Here is a 14,489-nt window from a genome sequence, read left to right on the forward strand (position 1 = left end):
GTGCCTTGTTGCAGCCTTTGCCTGAGTTAACTCCCTCCAGACAGCAGCAAGACTTAAAAGATTACAGACGGTCTGTTTCTTATACTTTATTGTGTTATTTTTAAAAAAAACATTAAGGAACTGCTTCACATTCAGACATGTTTTTTCTCTATTCAATTGTCAGTACATTTTAATAGCTTAAATGCACTGTGCAACTGCATTATCTAAGCGAGTATCAGATCAGGACTATAAAATCCAGGGCGTCTGTGGCTCAGAGGAAGAGCTGGTCGTTCACTAATCGGAAGGTTGTTGGTTCGATCCTCCTGCCACACATCAAAGTATCCTTGCTGCATCGGTGTGTGAATGTGTATGAATGAGTAAGTCATCACTGAGTGAATGTGTGTGAAAGGGTGAATGTGGCACATAGTGTAAAAGTGCTTTGAGTGGTCAGAAGACTAGAAAAGCACTATACAAGTACAGGTCCATTTACCACTTACCAAAATCGGGACATCCCTAAATTATATACTAATGAAAACATGCCTATGTTCCATTTTTGACAATAGATCTACCTACATGTAACATACTAGACCTTTGAGAACTGTTTTGAATTGAAAATGTTTATTTGCTTTCTTTTAGGAATGCTGAATGAATGGCTGAACAGTTCAGTTGATTTTGTAAGCAGCGACCAACCCCTTTAATTTTTAATAAAAAAATGACAGTGCTCACAATAATAATGAAAAAAGACAAGAAATTAAAGCCGAAGATGTACAGAATACAACAACAGACATTCTGTTTAAAGCTTTCTAAAGCCCCTTTTAGATTTTTGAACGAGGGTCCTATCTTTTGTCCAATGTATGTTTTTTTTTTCCAAAACAGGCAACCTACCTGAATAGACTGCACTTATATTGCGCCCTTCTGACCACTCAAAGTGCTTTACACTAAATGTCACATTCACACACACATTCATGCTAATTTATAAGCCCTACACACCAACTCTGTCTCTAATCAAGCAAAATAAAAGAAGCTTTAATGGAGCTTTGCAGTATTTCAGACAGGAATAGAAGTTATTTGCACACATCACACGTTCCATACATTCTCCAATCATGTAAGCTTGTAATAACTAATCAATCACTGATCACTGATCAGTTGAGGGCCCTGCAATTATCTCACCAGGCTTGACATCTCTCCTCTCCAGTATGGCACTGCTGTTGGTGTAGAGGGTGCTCGATCGCCCCGCCCCTGACAGGCGTTCTCTTGGTAACGTGGCGCTGCCTGGATCCACCGGCCCAGCCCCTACTCCTTTGCTCCCCCCACCATACACCATTCTGGAGGGAGAGGAGGGCATGGAGCGGACCATGGGTGGGGACATGGAGCCCTGCAGACTGTGCAGGGTGCCGCGGCTGGATGAGGACAGGGTGTGGACTGGACTGTGACTGCCGTACAACACCTCTTTGGAGATCTGCAGAAAAACAAACGAGGGAATAATGAGAGTTATCAATTTCAATTCAATTCAATTCAACTGGTCACATTGGGCAGGGGTCCAGAGAAAACTATGGAGTCCAACATTGTTTTTGTATATCTACACACAGACTCCACATTCATTTTAGTGACCACCGATAGTGTAATCGGGTGTCATTACTGCCGACGTGAATAACTATCTTACTATTACTATATTATTATTATTTATTTTTTTTGATTGCTTGTTATTGCATGGTCATTATTTTTATTTATGTCTTTTCATTTTATTGTTGTATTATATGTTATTTTGCGCCTCATGTGAGCTGTTATGTCTTTTATTTATGATGTCTTATTTATTCTCCTGTACAGCACTTTGGTCAACTTTGGTTGTTTTAAAGTGCTTAACAAATAAAGTTGGATTGGATTGGATTGGATATATTAAACACATATCTTGAGTCATTATCTAGAGCAGACGTTAGTTTGTAATGATGTTTTGGTACATGCCCAGTCTACCTATCTTTCTGTTGGGGATTTCCCTTCTTTGAATGTTTTGCCGGCCGACGGCCTAACTTGCATTCCAAGTTTTATGGTCCCACTAAGCAGAGTTTTACAGATCAGGTTTAGATTTAAAGTATATCAATATCAGGCTGAATTTTGTGAATGATTTTCCTTGCCCTTTGAGGCAAATTTATGTTTTTGGGCTATATGAACAAAATTGACTTGCATGTTGGAAAATCTGGAAAAGCGGGAAATCTGAAGACTAGTTTCGCTATATCTTCAAGCTGTTACAATCCAAATAAAGGCATGAACCCCCCCCCAAAAAAAAAACCCAAAAACATTTACCCTAACCTAACAACTCACAAAAGGAAGTCTGTGGCTGATTTGCCACCACTCAACTTACTAACGCATAGGTTTTGCTCTGGAGGACAGAGCTCTGATCTCAATGAGGATAACAAGAATCCAGGTGTAAATGCAAGGGCAAGATCAGATTGGAGGAACCTGTTTAAAGACCTGGAGCAGCTGGAGAAACTATTTTTATTCTGCAGTGATTACCAGTAAATACAACTGTATATCTGTACAGTATTGGACTATATAAAAACTTTTATTTCACTGTGTCTGTCCTTCTCTCGTGTTCCCACGATTAATCATTTTAACAAGCATATTTTTCACTTGTGCTACACAAAGCAACATCACTATACATATGTGACTCAGCAGCACAGAATGATAAAGCCTAATCCTTCATGGCACTCACTCGGCCCCATTTAAATCAAGCTTGACATGCTGTATGCCCTGCAGCTCTGCTGTGTCTCAAAAACATTCTGTTGAAAAATATATATTAAACAAATATTTTAATGTGGTTTAGAGCTCAGTGAACATTTGGAAAACACTAAAATTCTTAGACGTTTCAAATTTAAGTCAGTGTCGCACAGTCAGTATTTAGACAATATTTAGTTCACCGATACAACTTGTATTAGGCATGCAAAGAAAGAAACCAAATCCAGAGTCAAACTAATCTCCACCAGCCATTCAAGTTAAATGGTAAATGGTAAATAGACCTGTACTTGTTAGCGCCTTTCTAGTCTTCCGACCACTCAAAGCACTTTTACACTACATGCCACATTCAAAGTTTCACACACATTGATCACACACACACTCAGCGATGGCAAAGCCCATCAAACACATTCATACACATTCACACACAGAGCACAGCATCGTGAGCAATTCAGGGTTCAGTATCTTGCTCAAGATAAAAAGGTATAGTGATTTTATAGTAATCACTATATTGACAGTACATATGTGTGAATCCAGTCAATATACATTTTTGAACTGATTAATGAAGGACTATCATAGATGTTATATGTTATGTTATATAGATATTTGATTATTACTGTACACAGATAAATTCAGAGTGTAACTATACAAAATGTGGTGATTTTGTTTTCTCCTGACATTGAAATTCAGAATGAGGCAGGAAGAGTGAAAGGCAGAATAGATGAGATGGAAAGATGAAAGCCTGTACTGTGATACTTATTGTTTACTCATTGTGTCGTCCCAGTCAACATGTGGGTGAAATCTGGAATCGCGACCTTTGACTTTTGAGTAAATAGTGTCACCAATTCAGTATCCGACCAACTGTGAAATATGGTCACAATCCCCCTTCTGTTCCAAATGATGGCGTTGACAAGTGGACAAAAAAGGGGTTTGAAGTTGACCTTTAACTGTTTGGGTAAAAACTGTAATCACTTAATCGTTGTATCCCATTAAACATCTGTGTGAAACTTTGACATAAATACAGCATCCATTCTTGAGTTATGACCAAAAACATGTTTGGGTTTGGGTCATTTTGAGCTTTGACCTTTGACCACCAAGATCTAATCAGTTCATCCTTGAGCCCAAGTGGACGTTTGTTCATGAGTTGCACTCGAAAGGATGGGGCAGATGGACGGACCAGACATACAATGCCTCCAGCCACAGCTATCGCCAACACAAAGGCATAAAAACATGGTTAAGGGCACGCACAACTGTGGGTCTCCTCAGTCAACAAACAGATTAAAAGTCATACAGACACAAATATGTCAGTCAACATATAACAATGTTGCTACATGAGCTACATACATGACCCCTCCCCCCTCTGGTTGGTCTGTGTCTTTTCCCTTCTTCACAGGAGACAGAGTGGTAGAGGGTGTGGCCATGGGATGGGCTACACCTGGTTTATCCTGATTGCTGGTCTTTATAAGTGGCTGATCAGTGTGTCTCGCTCTCACCTTCCAGCCAGCAGGTCCTTGGTTTGATGCTGTCTTTGGTTTTTGATACATGCATTACCTTTTTTTTTTCACACACTTCACCGATGCCCACACACACTCACTACACTACTGACCATACTGACGTACATATACATATTATAATTTTTTGTGAATATTGTTTAATTAAATTGATTTTTGCTTAAAACCTTTAAATTGTCTGTATGGTCTCCCTCCTCTGTCATGAGCCTAGAGCGGGTTCATTACACTAGCCAGATACAATGGATGTAAATGAACTATCTACTTAGCAAGCATTTTGCAAGCTAATTTAAGATGTAACTATTTATCTCTTTTATCTTTTAACCACTTTTAAAATGTGGTTCTCTTTTTAACATAGATTAAGAATATAACTTCGTCATAGTTTAAAAATGATAGTTTACATCACAGATGTCATTGCCATTATAGCAAGACTAAACTGCATAGGACCAACACTAATCCTCAATTTCCTCCCTTTGAAGTTACAAAACAGCCAGCCCTCCTCCAGCAAGGGTAGAGACATCTTTTTGAAACATTGTTTCTAACTACATTGCCCTTGCTGGCACTAGAAAATGAAATGTAAAGCTGGAAAAGTGAATGAATACTTTTGTCCATGTACAGTTATCACAATATTGAGTCAAATAATCAGAGTTGTCTCTTTGCGTGGCTGTTTTCCTCCGTCTGTCTATTTGACTGCAATTCTCTGCCACATATGGGCATTGTTATCTGTCCCAATATTTCAATTTCAATTTTATTTGTATAGCACCAATTCATAACAGAAGTTATCTCAGGACACTTTTCAAATAGAGCAGGTCTAGACCGAACTCCTTATAACATTATTTACAGAGACCCAACAGTACCACCATGAGCAAGACCTTGGCGATGGGGGCAAGGAAAAACTGCCTGTTAAGAGGCAGAAACCTAGGACAGATCCTTCGGCTCTAGGTGGGTGGTCGTCTGCTCAGGAATATGATTCCTGAGTTTAAGTACATACACCAAAACAATACCATGATAAGTACAAACTTCTTGCCTCAGTCAAAATCAGGCAAACCTCTCAAATGCACAAGCTTTCGCTATTATCTCCTGCTTAAAACAATCAGCTGTAAAAGTAATAAATACACAATAGTGTGAAATAAACAAGATGAAGACTTAACTCAGTCTGAGCAGTCAGGAGGCACTCATTACAGAGGTTCCAACCCAGATCCAGCGAGATTGTGGACTAAGAGGTTTGTGTCACATATTGATCTGTGATGAATTTGTGCAGCTCCTGTTCCAAACACACAGTTTTGTCAAAGTTACAAAATAGTTCGTTTTATTTGTGACTTACCTCAGTCAATAATCCTAGTAGCTGTGCAGATAAGAGGTGCACAGCGGCTAGTTAAGACTGAGTGGGTGACACCACTCAAATCTATCTCTTTATTTCAGAAGGGCGTTGATCGACATGTCATAACACATAAACCGCCAGGAGTCTGAAAATCCAACGTGAACTAAAGCCTGCGGTGTAACGTCTGGACCAGTTGCACAAGTCAATCAAATGATTGTTCCAGCACAAACTGAGTTGCCACAGTCTCAACTGTGACTCAGCTCTGACTGACTTTGACTTAAGGTTTCAGGCATCTCCAACTGCTTCAGAAACTGATTATGTTCACAACACGATAAAATATTGCAATGGATTTTCACTCCATATGCACTCATAAATCTTTTTAAATTAATTTTAAGTAACTGTGTTACTTTTTCTGTCCACTCCAATGAACGAAGAATATGACCATGATAAACCACCTCATGGTAAAAATGGCAATAAAAAGCTTTAATATGTAACTTTCCTTTTTTCATTTTATTCAGGTGACAGTGTTTTTGGTGGTTTTTAACTCTATATTTACTATATTGGAACCGGATAAAAGGATTTTAGTCATCGGACATCTGGATCTTAAGTTATCAGAGAAACAAGCTGAGCTAACGTTAGCATTAGCTCGGCTCGCAGCCCCTCGGGGACATCCTCTGTCTGCCCAACAGTGTTGGAGAAGCAGTGATTGTTAAGGTGGAACTGCTTTATTCAGTGTTTTTAGCGGTTTTAATCAGCGGGTCTGTTTGTTTTGGAGAGGAGGAGACCTCTGTGGATCATTGGGCTCCCGGTAGAAACCTCCTGAACCATAAACATTGAAGGAATCCTAACCGGAAGAAGCTGACTGCAATGACGGCAATATTGGTGAAGAACTCACATGATCCCACGCTACTTCACAACATCAGCAAACTTTGTATTTTGTAACTGCTTTGATATGACTACAAACACGTAGATTGAAGCCTGGCAGGAAGGATTCTTGCATGGTTTTGTGATCTCACATGTCAATTTTATTTGTATAGCACCAATTCATAACAGAAGTTATCTCAGGACACTAAATAAACCTCAACCATCTTTAGCAGCATATAAAATGACATACAGTATATTGTAACGGAACATTTTATCTGTATTGTTCACAAACACTGCTCTATATTTTGTATGTGGAAAATAAGACGGGGGAATGAACAGAGGACATTCCACAGAGGACAGGTCATGTCATACTGTTATCGGGTGTGTGAATAGCAGACATAAACAGAAGGCAGTGGACAGTTAAGGAGGTGCTGCTCTGTCAACATCTCATCGGTCATACTAGTGGGAGCAGAGCAGCGTCTTGGTTTTCTGACAGAATAAGACCCCCTCTCTGACAAAAAGCTCCCATAATCCCAGTAATTGGCAACACAGCGATAGTGTGTAATTGAGCATTTTATAAACATCCCACACTCGGGAATGGGAATTAGAGGCACGTTATCAGGACGGCTCTGAGAACATGAAGCATGGACTTCATGTCAAAATCCTCCTGCAGCAGCAGCAGCTCACACAAACACACACGACCCCTGGGTGTGACCTCTCTAACAAAATGTGGTGGTTGTTTATGATGAAAAGTAGACAAAGAACTCTTCTGTTCCTCACCCTGTCAATCTATTTAATCAGAGTTTGGGTCTTAAGTAGGCCTAGACCTGATTTAGGGGCTGATCACACAGAGATGCATCGCTAGAGGCAAAAAGTGTTGAGAAAGAAACGGCTCATGCGCCTAGGATGCAGGGCTACATGCACAACCAGGCGATATAGCTTCATTTCAAAGAGGCCAAGTGTTTCATTGATGAGCGGTGGGACTCCACGGCTTGCGCTGAAAAGTTGAAAATATTTGGACTTTTATGTGTGTCTAAAAACTGCTAGGAAACCACAATGCGCAGCACAAGAGAGGAGCATATGCCTCTCAACTCTATAAACAGATATCTGCATATTTTTTTAAAGCTAATAAAATGCAAAAAATTGTCATCAGACAATAACCAAAAGATTCAGAGATTGCATTTCGGCCAAGCCATTCCGCCTCTCCCAGGGTTTCCACTCTTTTCCAGGAGTTTTTGATCGACAATGCAGAACAGCTCTTAAAAAGATTCATATAAACTACAGTTTCGAGCAAATTGACTACATTAATTTGGCCACAGCCAGTAAGAAACAAATCAAGTGGAATTTATTTTACCTTACAGAAAATTGTTCATTACATGTTCTATTCACTGTGCATGTATTTATGAACCAGATTAACAAAATCATTAGAATACAGCGTTATTAGGCTGTAGATAAGACTTATTGGCTGTAATTCTCTTTTTATTGAGAAAGGAATTTGCATTTTACAGTCGCATGCTTTGTTGAAACAGACAAGATTTTAAGATAGGAAATTGTGATGTAGCTGTATGTCTTTTAGTATACTTCTGTACACATTTTCATAATCTCATTTATCTCTCCAGTTTTACCTTTAGCTACAGATCCACATCCTTTCATACACACTCAGACTCATTTAAAATTTACAAAAGAGATAACCAGAGAGAGAGGAAAATAAAACAATAACCAAATAAAACACAAAAACAGCACATTGAATATACTCTCTCTCCCTTTTTCTTTAACCCAAAGCTCTGCACCTATCCCACCAAACACATTGTGCAGTTCCTTTTTATTTCTGTTGGAGTAGAGATCCTAGTCATTTCAACAGTATAGCAAGTACAAGAACATTTCAAGCGATGAACCAAGGGGGTCTCTTGCTTACCCCTTCTGTTATACAAAGTCTAACCTAATTGCCGATATACACCACAGCCATAACATTCTGACCACCGACTGGTGAAGTGAATAGCACTGAGTGATCATGGCTCCTGTCAGCGGGTGGGATATATTAGGCAGCAAGTGAACATTTTGTCCTCAGAGTTGAGGCAGCGTGAGGATTTGAGTGACTTTGACAGGCATTTTCTAGGCTGCAATTTATCATATTTATAATCATGATAATAATATTTATCATTTATTATATTGTGATTATTTTTGACAGATATTGCAACTGCGATATGATTCATGATTAGTGGGAATGATCATCTTTGCATCACAAATTATTTTTTTACTGAAAAAACTATTACATTTTGACATCATGATGACGTAACATTTGTTGTGGTCTGTACCAAACAAACATGTTATCTTAAATCTGGAGAACAAGATTTGTATGTCAGGGCATCTCTGCAGCACTACAGTCCTTCATTATAATGCTGTTTGACAGACGTTTGACAGACATTTGACCTTTATCAAAGGAATTGCAGCTTCCTGCGATTTGGACATTGCACTTGGCCACATTGTGATTTTGATAATATTGTATCAACTATGATTCTACACAGTAGTATGAATCAGCCTTAGAGAAGCAGATAGATACTAGTCCCTACACACTGAGCTACTGCCTCCCCTTAAGTAAGCAATTAAATGAATGTTTTATGTAATATATCTTTGAGTATTAGTCAAACGTTAAATGGCTAAATGTTGCGTTTTTTTGGGACACAAGACAATTTTCAGTAAAATATTCTGATAATGACTTTGGTTAGCTCAGGGGATGCAATAATTATGGGTCATAACAAGCTGACATATTTGTTGATTATTGGCCGGGAGACGACTGCATCATTCATGGGGTGCAACATGTTTACTGTGGCCTTGTTGAACCTGTCTTTCCTCATATGGATCCAGCACACAGGCAGACATCCAGCCTCTGTCTGCTCACAGGGGTCAAGTGGAGTGCAGAGCCATAGCAGTATGCTCCTCTGTGATGGAATATAACATATACTAACACCGATATAAGGTTAAGGTTCTAAGAGATGGTTCTTGCACTGATGGCAGTGGGCTGTGTTCTAACCAACATCAGGCCTGCATAACAAAACATAGCCCCCTCATTCGTTTCAATGACACCACTGTGTTGATTCAGCACGGGTGTCGACACAGGGTACTCCAGTGCAGAGCTCCCTGTGTTGTATGCGAACATCTTATGAGACAACTAGACTCACAAGATCACAAAGTCCGACCTAATCAGACCAATCAGCATCCTTTGAGGGAGTACTGGCAGCTACAGTGGTGGGCAATAGGTGTGACGCAGCGATAAGACACCATTTGTTTAAATAACAATGGCAGCTGCTAAACACCTCAGTGTAGACGCTGCTAGTATCAGTTATATAGAGTGTTTCTTCATTGAAAGAAGAGCAAAGAAGGGCTTTTCTCCATGGAAAGGTTGGACTACATTATATGGTTCATTGATCCGATTAGTTGAAGTTCGCCCATAATAAACGGTGATAGACAGATGGTTCCTCCAATCACCTGTAGTAGTTTGTGAAAGTGCAACAAACCAACCCATTTGTTCTGTGCAACAAACCATCTGGAGTAGTCAGGTTACCTATCTCTGCTTATACACACAAAAATAATCCAAGTAAATCAAATCTAAATCATGCTATGGACCATTTAGTCTGATCAAAACTCACCAGTCCTGTCTGAAACAAAGCTACTCAATAGATTTATATCTGGACACTGGATCAACACTGTAACTAAAGATATGGAGGCTGAAGAGACAAGCAGAGTGTTGGCTGACTCACCCTCCCCTCTGCGTTGACAGGCCTGGCATGGCGGTTGAACACATGTGCTGGGTCTTTATGATAAACCTTAAGACAGGAGTGGGATGTGATGTTTCTAGAAGCAACAGAACAGAACACACAAGGGACATAATGGCTGGGTTACACAGAATCTCCATTCACACATGTGCAACAGATTATTTGAGATGTAGATTCAGTTTAAACCAGGGGTCTCAAACTCAAATTGAGTTGGGGCCACTGCTGGTATGGTCATCTCATAGGAGTATCATATTTTAAAAATATTTCAATTACTAACATCTTCTCAAAAAAAATGAAATAGCAGTTTCTATACATTTTCATAATTTTCATCATCTTTGTTATTTGCAGACAAACAAACCTCTTCCTGTCAACAGTTTGCACACATTTGCCATATTTTATGCTAAATGAAATACATTTTTATTGAATTGTCTTTTTATTTTAATTGTATATGAAGGGGCAGTTTAAATTGATATGAAACAACTAGACATTTTTTTTCAAAAATAATAATCTTGCGGGCTGGAGGGAGGGAGACGGGAACCGCAAATGGCCTGCAGGCCAGGTTTAAACCTATTCAGGATATAGAAATGAATGAGTGAATTAATGAATCAGATATTTACTTTATAAAGGGGAAGACTAATCTTTGTAGGTAAGTCTGTTCCTGATCTTATGACTATGCAGCTAATACAATGTAACAAAAACTATAAGTACTTATTTTGTTTTACATCATTAATAATTATTGATGATTTTTTATTTTTTTGTTTCAAGGTCCAGTGTATAGGATTTAGTGGCGTCTGGTGGTGTAGTTACGAATTGCAACTAACTGAATACCCAAAAACATCAAAGGTCCTACATCCAGTAACTACAGTCAGTGTTTGGTTTGTCTGTTCTGGGCTCCTGTAGAAAAATAGTGGTTCAACATGGCTTACTCACTCCCTCTGTAGATAAAAACAGCTCAGTCTAAAGTTCGATTGTTACATTTCATTCCCTAATGAAAACATACATTTCTGCCAATAGATCCTTCTAAATGTTACACACTGGACCTTTAAGTAGCCATGTGCTAAGATCTCAGCCACCTTACTAAAGGCCCTCACCTGATGTCCTCCAGGTCGTAGTAAACGTTGCGGCTGTTGTCTTTGATGTAGATGGCCATGCTTGGAGACTGCAGCATCTTCATGGTGAGCTGATGGGGGAAGGCGGTGACAAACAGAGCTCGCAGAGAATCCTGACTGCTGATCTCAGTGGGTATCCTGGCCTGCTTGGTCTCCTCCCCATACTGCAGGTACAACACACCTGACACAGCACACACAGGCAGGGAGGGCTTTAGTCTGTGACTGGACTAATACCAACACATTGACATGTGACAACAATAGTACAGTATACACAGTGTGTCTGACCCCTTCGTCAATGATGTGTAAAGCCACTATTATACTCTACACATTAGCACTGTATATATCAAATATATCGCTCTAAATATGCAGGGGATTCACAGTAGTCATACTCTTCTATTCAGTGGTTGTTGAAAACCATTTACAGTTAACTCTGACCCCTGAAATTGTGTAGTTTAAACAAATTACAGTGTTTCAGAGTCCCATCTGTGGCATATTGTAATGTCATTATACCATAATGACCACACAGTTAAACAACACCTCTCTGCAGTGTTAAAAAAACTGAACATTGTAGGTAATGGTGTAACAGGAGAGTATAGCGCAGTTCACATTATGTGATTTTTGCCCTGATTTTCCACTCACCGATTATTTTGGGAGATGGCTGACAAATGCTCCCAGATCAGAGGCATCCTCAGGTGAGGAGGAGGATCACATTGTGTGTATTGTTCAACAGCGACAAAAAAAAATCTAGCAGGCTAAATATCTGGTCGTGTCAGAGACTGGGGGAGCCATGCAATGAGCTACAGCCAGTTAGAGTAGACACAGGTAACCTCTCTCTACAGCACCATACAGGAAGCAGCAAACCCGTAGTTACTTTGATAATAGCCGGAAAAAAACTCTTGTGCTTACCGATACACACACAACATAGACAGACAATAAACAGCATTATGAGTCGGTGTTCAATTTGGCATGTACTGTATCTTAGTAAGATTATTTTACTAAGAAATTTTTGAAACGTCCACTTCTCATACCCTCATTTTAAACTACTTTCCTAATTAAACATGATGTCCTTTTTATTAATTACTCCTGATGAAACCTAGTTTGCAGACACCACAACTGACCACTCTAAAAGTCATGTAGTGTGTCAAAGGCTACAATCACCACACACTCATAGTCCTGAGGAGAGATCTGTTACCACAGCAGGGGTTCCCAAACAAGGAACCTCACAATAGATGCACATTAGACCACGGACCTTCAATTCCAGTTGATTATGTCTTAAGGAATCCACTTATATTTACGTATATTTTGTATTTTTAGGTTTCAAGATGAAGAAGTCTTTGTAGTCATAATCAAGTCAATGTCTTATAATAAATAATTAACCTGAAACAGGGTAATTTATTAAAATAAAACATGTCACCATTTTAATTCTATTTATGTTATTCTCCTCCTTGTGTTAAAGCGCACGATAGGGGGAGAGCAAGGGGATACTAGGTCATAGACTGTGGATGTTGTCCTTCTAACTGTAGATCTGTTTTATTTTTAATAACTTTGGTACTTTCGATAGTATCAAATGTATAAATAACAGAGATTGGTTTTTTTTGTTTTAATACCTGGTATAAAAAAATCTAATTATCAATACTTTCGACAACCCTACTGGGATGACAATAAATTACAATCAAAATGAAAATGAAAACCAAAAGAATGTGCCTACTTACCAAGGGGCCTCTCTCTTGTCTGACCACTCGACCGCCCCACAGGTAGACTTGCTCTGGCTTTACAGCCCCTTGTGAAGGGGGCTGTGGGGGGCAGCACCTCTCCATCAGACATGGCCTCTGTGGCCAGAGGGTCCTGCTGCTCCACCAGGCCTAGTACACCTGCACAGGTGGGGCTTTCAGAGGGCCGGGGACTCCCCACCTGGATATAATGAAAAAGAGGAAAAAAAGATTTTAGTCCCGCAGGGAGAATAGTATCACAGAGTCTTGGAAGTCCTTGGAACAGGACAGAAGGTGAGACGGTTTCAAACTTCCAGTTGGCTTTTTCAGAAGGGCAATACATACAATTGTTACAAGGTGGTTCATCAGAGGAACAATTCAATTCAATTCAATTTTATTTGTATAGCGCCAATTCATAACAGAAGTTATCTCAGGACACTTTTCAAATAGAGCAGGTCTAGACCGAACTCTTTAAAACATTATTTACAGAGACCCAACAGTACCACCATGAGCAAGACTTTGGCGACAAGGGCAAGGAAAAACTGCCTGTTAAAAGGCAGAAACCTAGGACAGATCCTTCGGCTCTAGGTGGGTGGTCGTCTGTCTCGACCAGTTGGGGTGAGAGAGAGAGAGAGAGAGAGAGAGAGAGAGAGAGAGAGAGAGAGAGAGAGAGAGAGAGAGAGAGAGACAGACAGACAGGTGCACAGCAACAACAGTATTGGCAATGGCAATCTAGCAGGACCATGGCAGGAGGCTCCACCAGGATCAATAAGAACCTGCGAGACGACAAAGCACAAGAACTCCGGGGAAGAAGTGAAGTTAGTAACATGCATTAATGGAACATGAATGAGTGCAGAAAGAGAGGAAGGGAGGAGCTCAGTGCACCATGGGAAATCCCACGATAGTCTAGGCCTATAGCAGGATAACTAAGGGATGGTTCAGGATTCACCTGATCCAGCCCTAACTATAAGCTTTATCAATGAGGAACACCTTCCTCATTTCCGTATTAGTCACACATTACTAACTGTAACATCCACAATGCTTGCCAACACTGTGCATATGTCTCGGGTTCACAGTGTCAGCCAAGTATACTTACTTTCACCTGGTGACATATTCTAATGTCAGTGGAGGGTGGGAGAAGTCAGGTCAATTCTACCGATCCCCGCAGGGAAATCCTTTCTCTGCATTTGACCAAGTACTAGGAGCAGTGGGAAGCCACTGTACACTGCCTGGGGACCAACTCCAGATCTAAGACTTGGTCAAGAGCACTGACAGAATTAACCTCACATACATGTTTTGATACAGAGAGTATATGGCTTGGACACAGTTAGTTTTACTTTCCTCTTACCTTACCAGAGTTATATGTTATTGGCATTTCAGTCAGACAAAACTACTTCCAATTATATACAATAAACTCTTAAATAAAGTCCAGGACTGCTGGAGTCTGGTGTTTTCAATCCAAAATTAACTTTTCATCTGAATATTTTAAAATTAGG

At 39.8% G+C, this 14,489-nt stretch overlaps 1 protein-coding gene and 2 long non-coding RNA genes across 9 annotated transcripts in view; 1 reads left to right on the top strand and 2 right to left on the bottom strand.

The window, feature by feature from the left end:
* The window catches only part of si:ch211-207d6.2 (sickle tail protein homolog), a 286,466-nt gene that overhangs the window by 236,927 nt on the left and 35,050 nt on the right, over window positions 1–14,489 (bottom strand). For 5 of the 7 annotated variants that reach the window (XR_007886088.1, XM_051411052.1, XM_051411072.1 and 2 more), the window contains 4 exons: window positions 12,997–13,195; window positions 11,267–11,465; window positions 10,161–10,254; window positions 1,150–1,438 (listed from right to left, as the gene is read on the bottom strand). Coding sequence is in view for 6 of the 7 variants with exons in the window: in XM_051411052.1 (XP_051267012.1) it covers window positions 1,150–1,438; window positions 10,161–10,254; window positions 11,267–11,465; window positions 12,997–13,195 (781 nt within the window). In the remaining variant the exon portion in view is untranslated. Of the gene's footprint in view, window positions 1–1,149; window positions 1,439–5,368; window positions 5,517–5,541; window positions 5,613–10,160; window positions 10,255–11,266; window positions 11,466–12,996; window positions 13,196–14,489 lie in introns of those variants that run through there. The other 2 variants (XM_051411090.1, XM_051411101.1) reach the window with 2 other exon arrangements.
* The window catches only part of LOC127370322 (uncharacterized), a 130,112-nt gene that overhangs the window by 39,491 nt on the left and 76,132 nt on the right, over window positions 1–14,489 (bottom strand). The window lies entirely within an intron of this gene.
* On the top strand, window positions 4,959–13,691 carry LOC127370298 (uncharacterized). Its single transcript, XR_007886189.1, has 2 exons — window positions 4,959–5,026; window positions 13,449–13,691. It is a non-coding gene; the product is annotated as an uncharacterized LOC127370298 (long non-coding RNA).

The sequence above is a fragment of the Dicentrarchus labrax genome, unplaced genomic scaffold (assembly GCF_905237075.1).
Source record: "Dicentrarchus labrax unplaced genomic scaffold, dlabrax2021, whole genome shotgun sequence".
NCBI classification, from domain to species: domain Eukaryota; kingdom Metazoa; phylum Chordata; class Actinopteri; family Moronidae; genus Dicentrarchus; species Dicentrarchus labrax.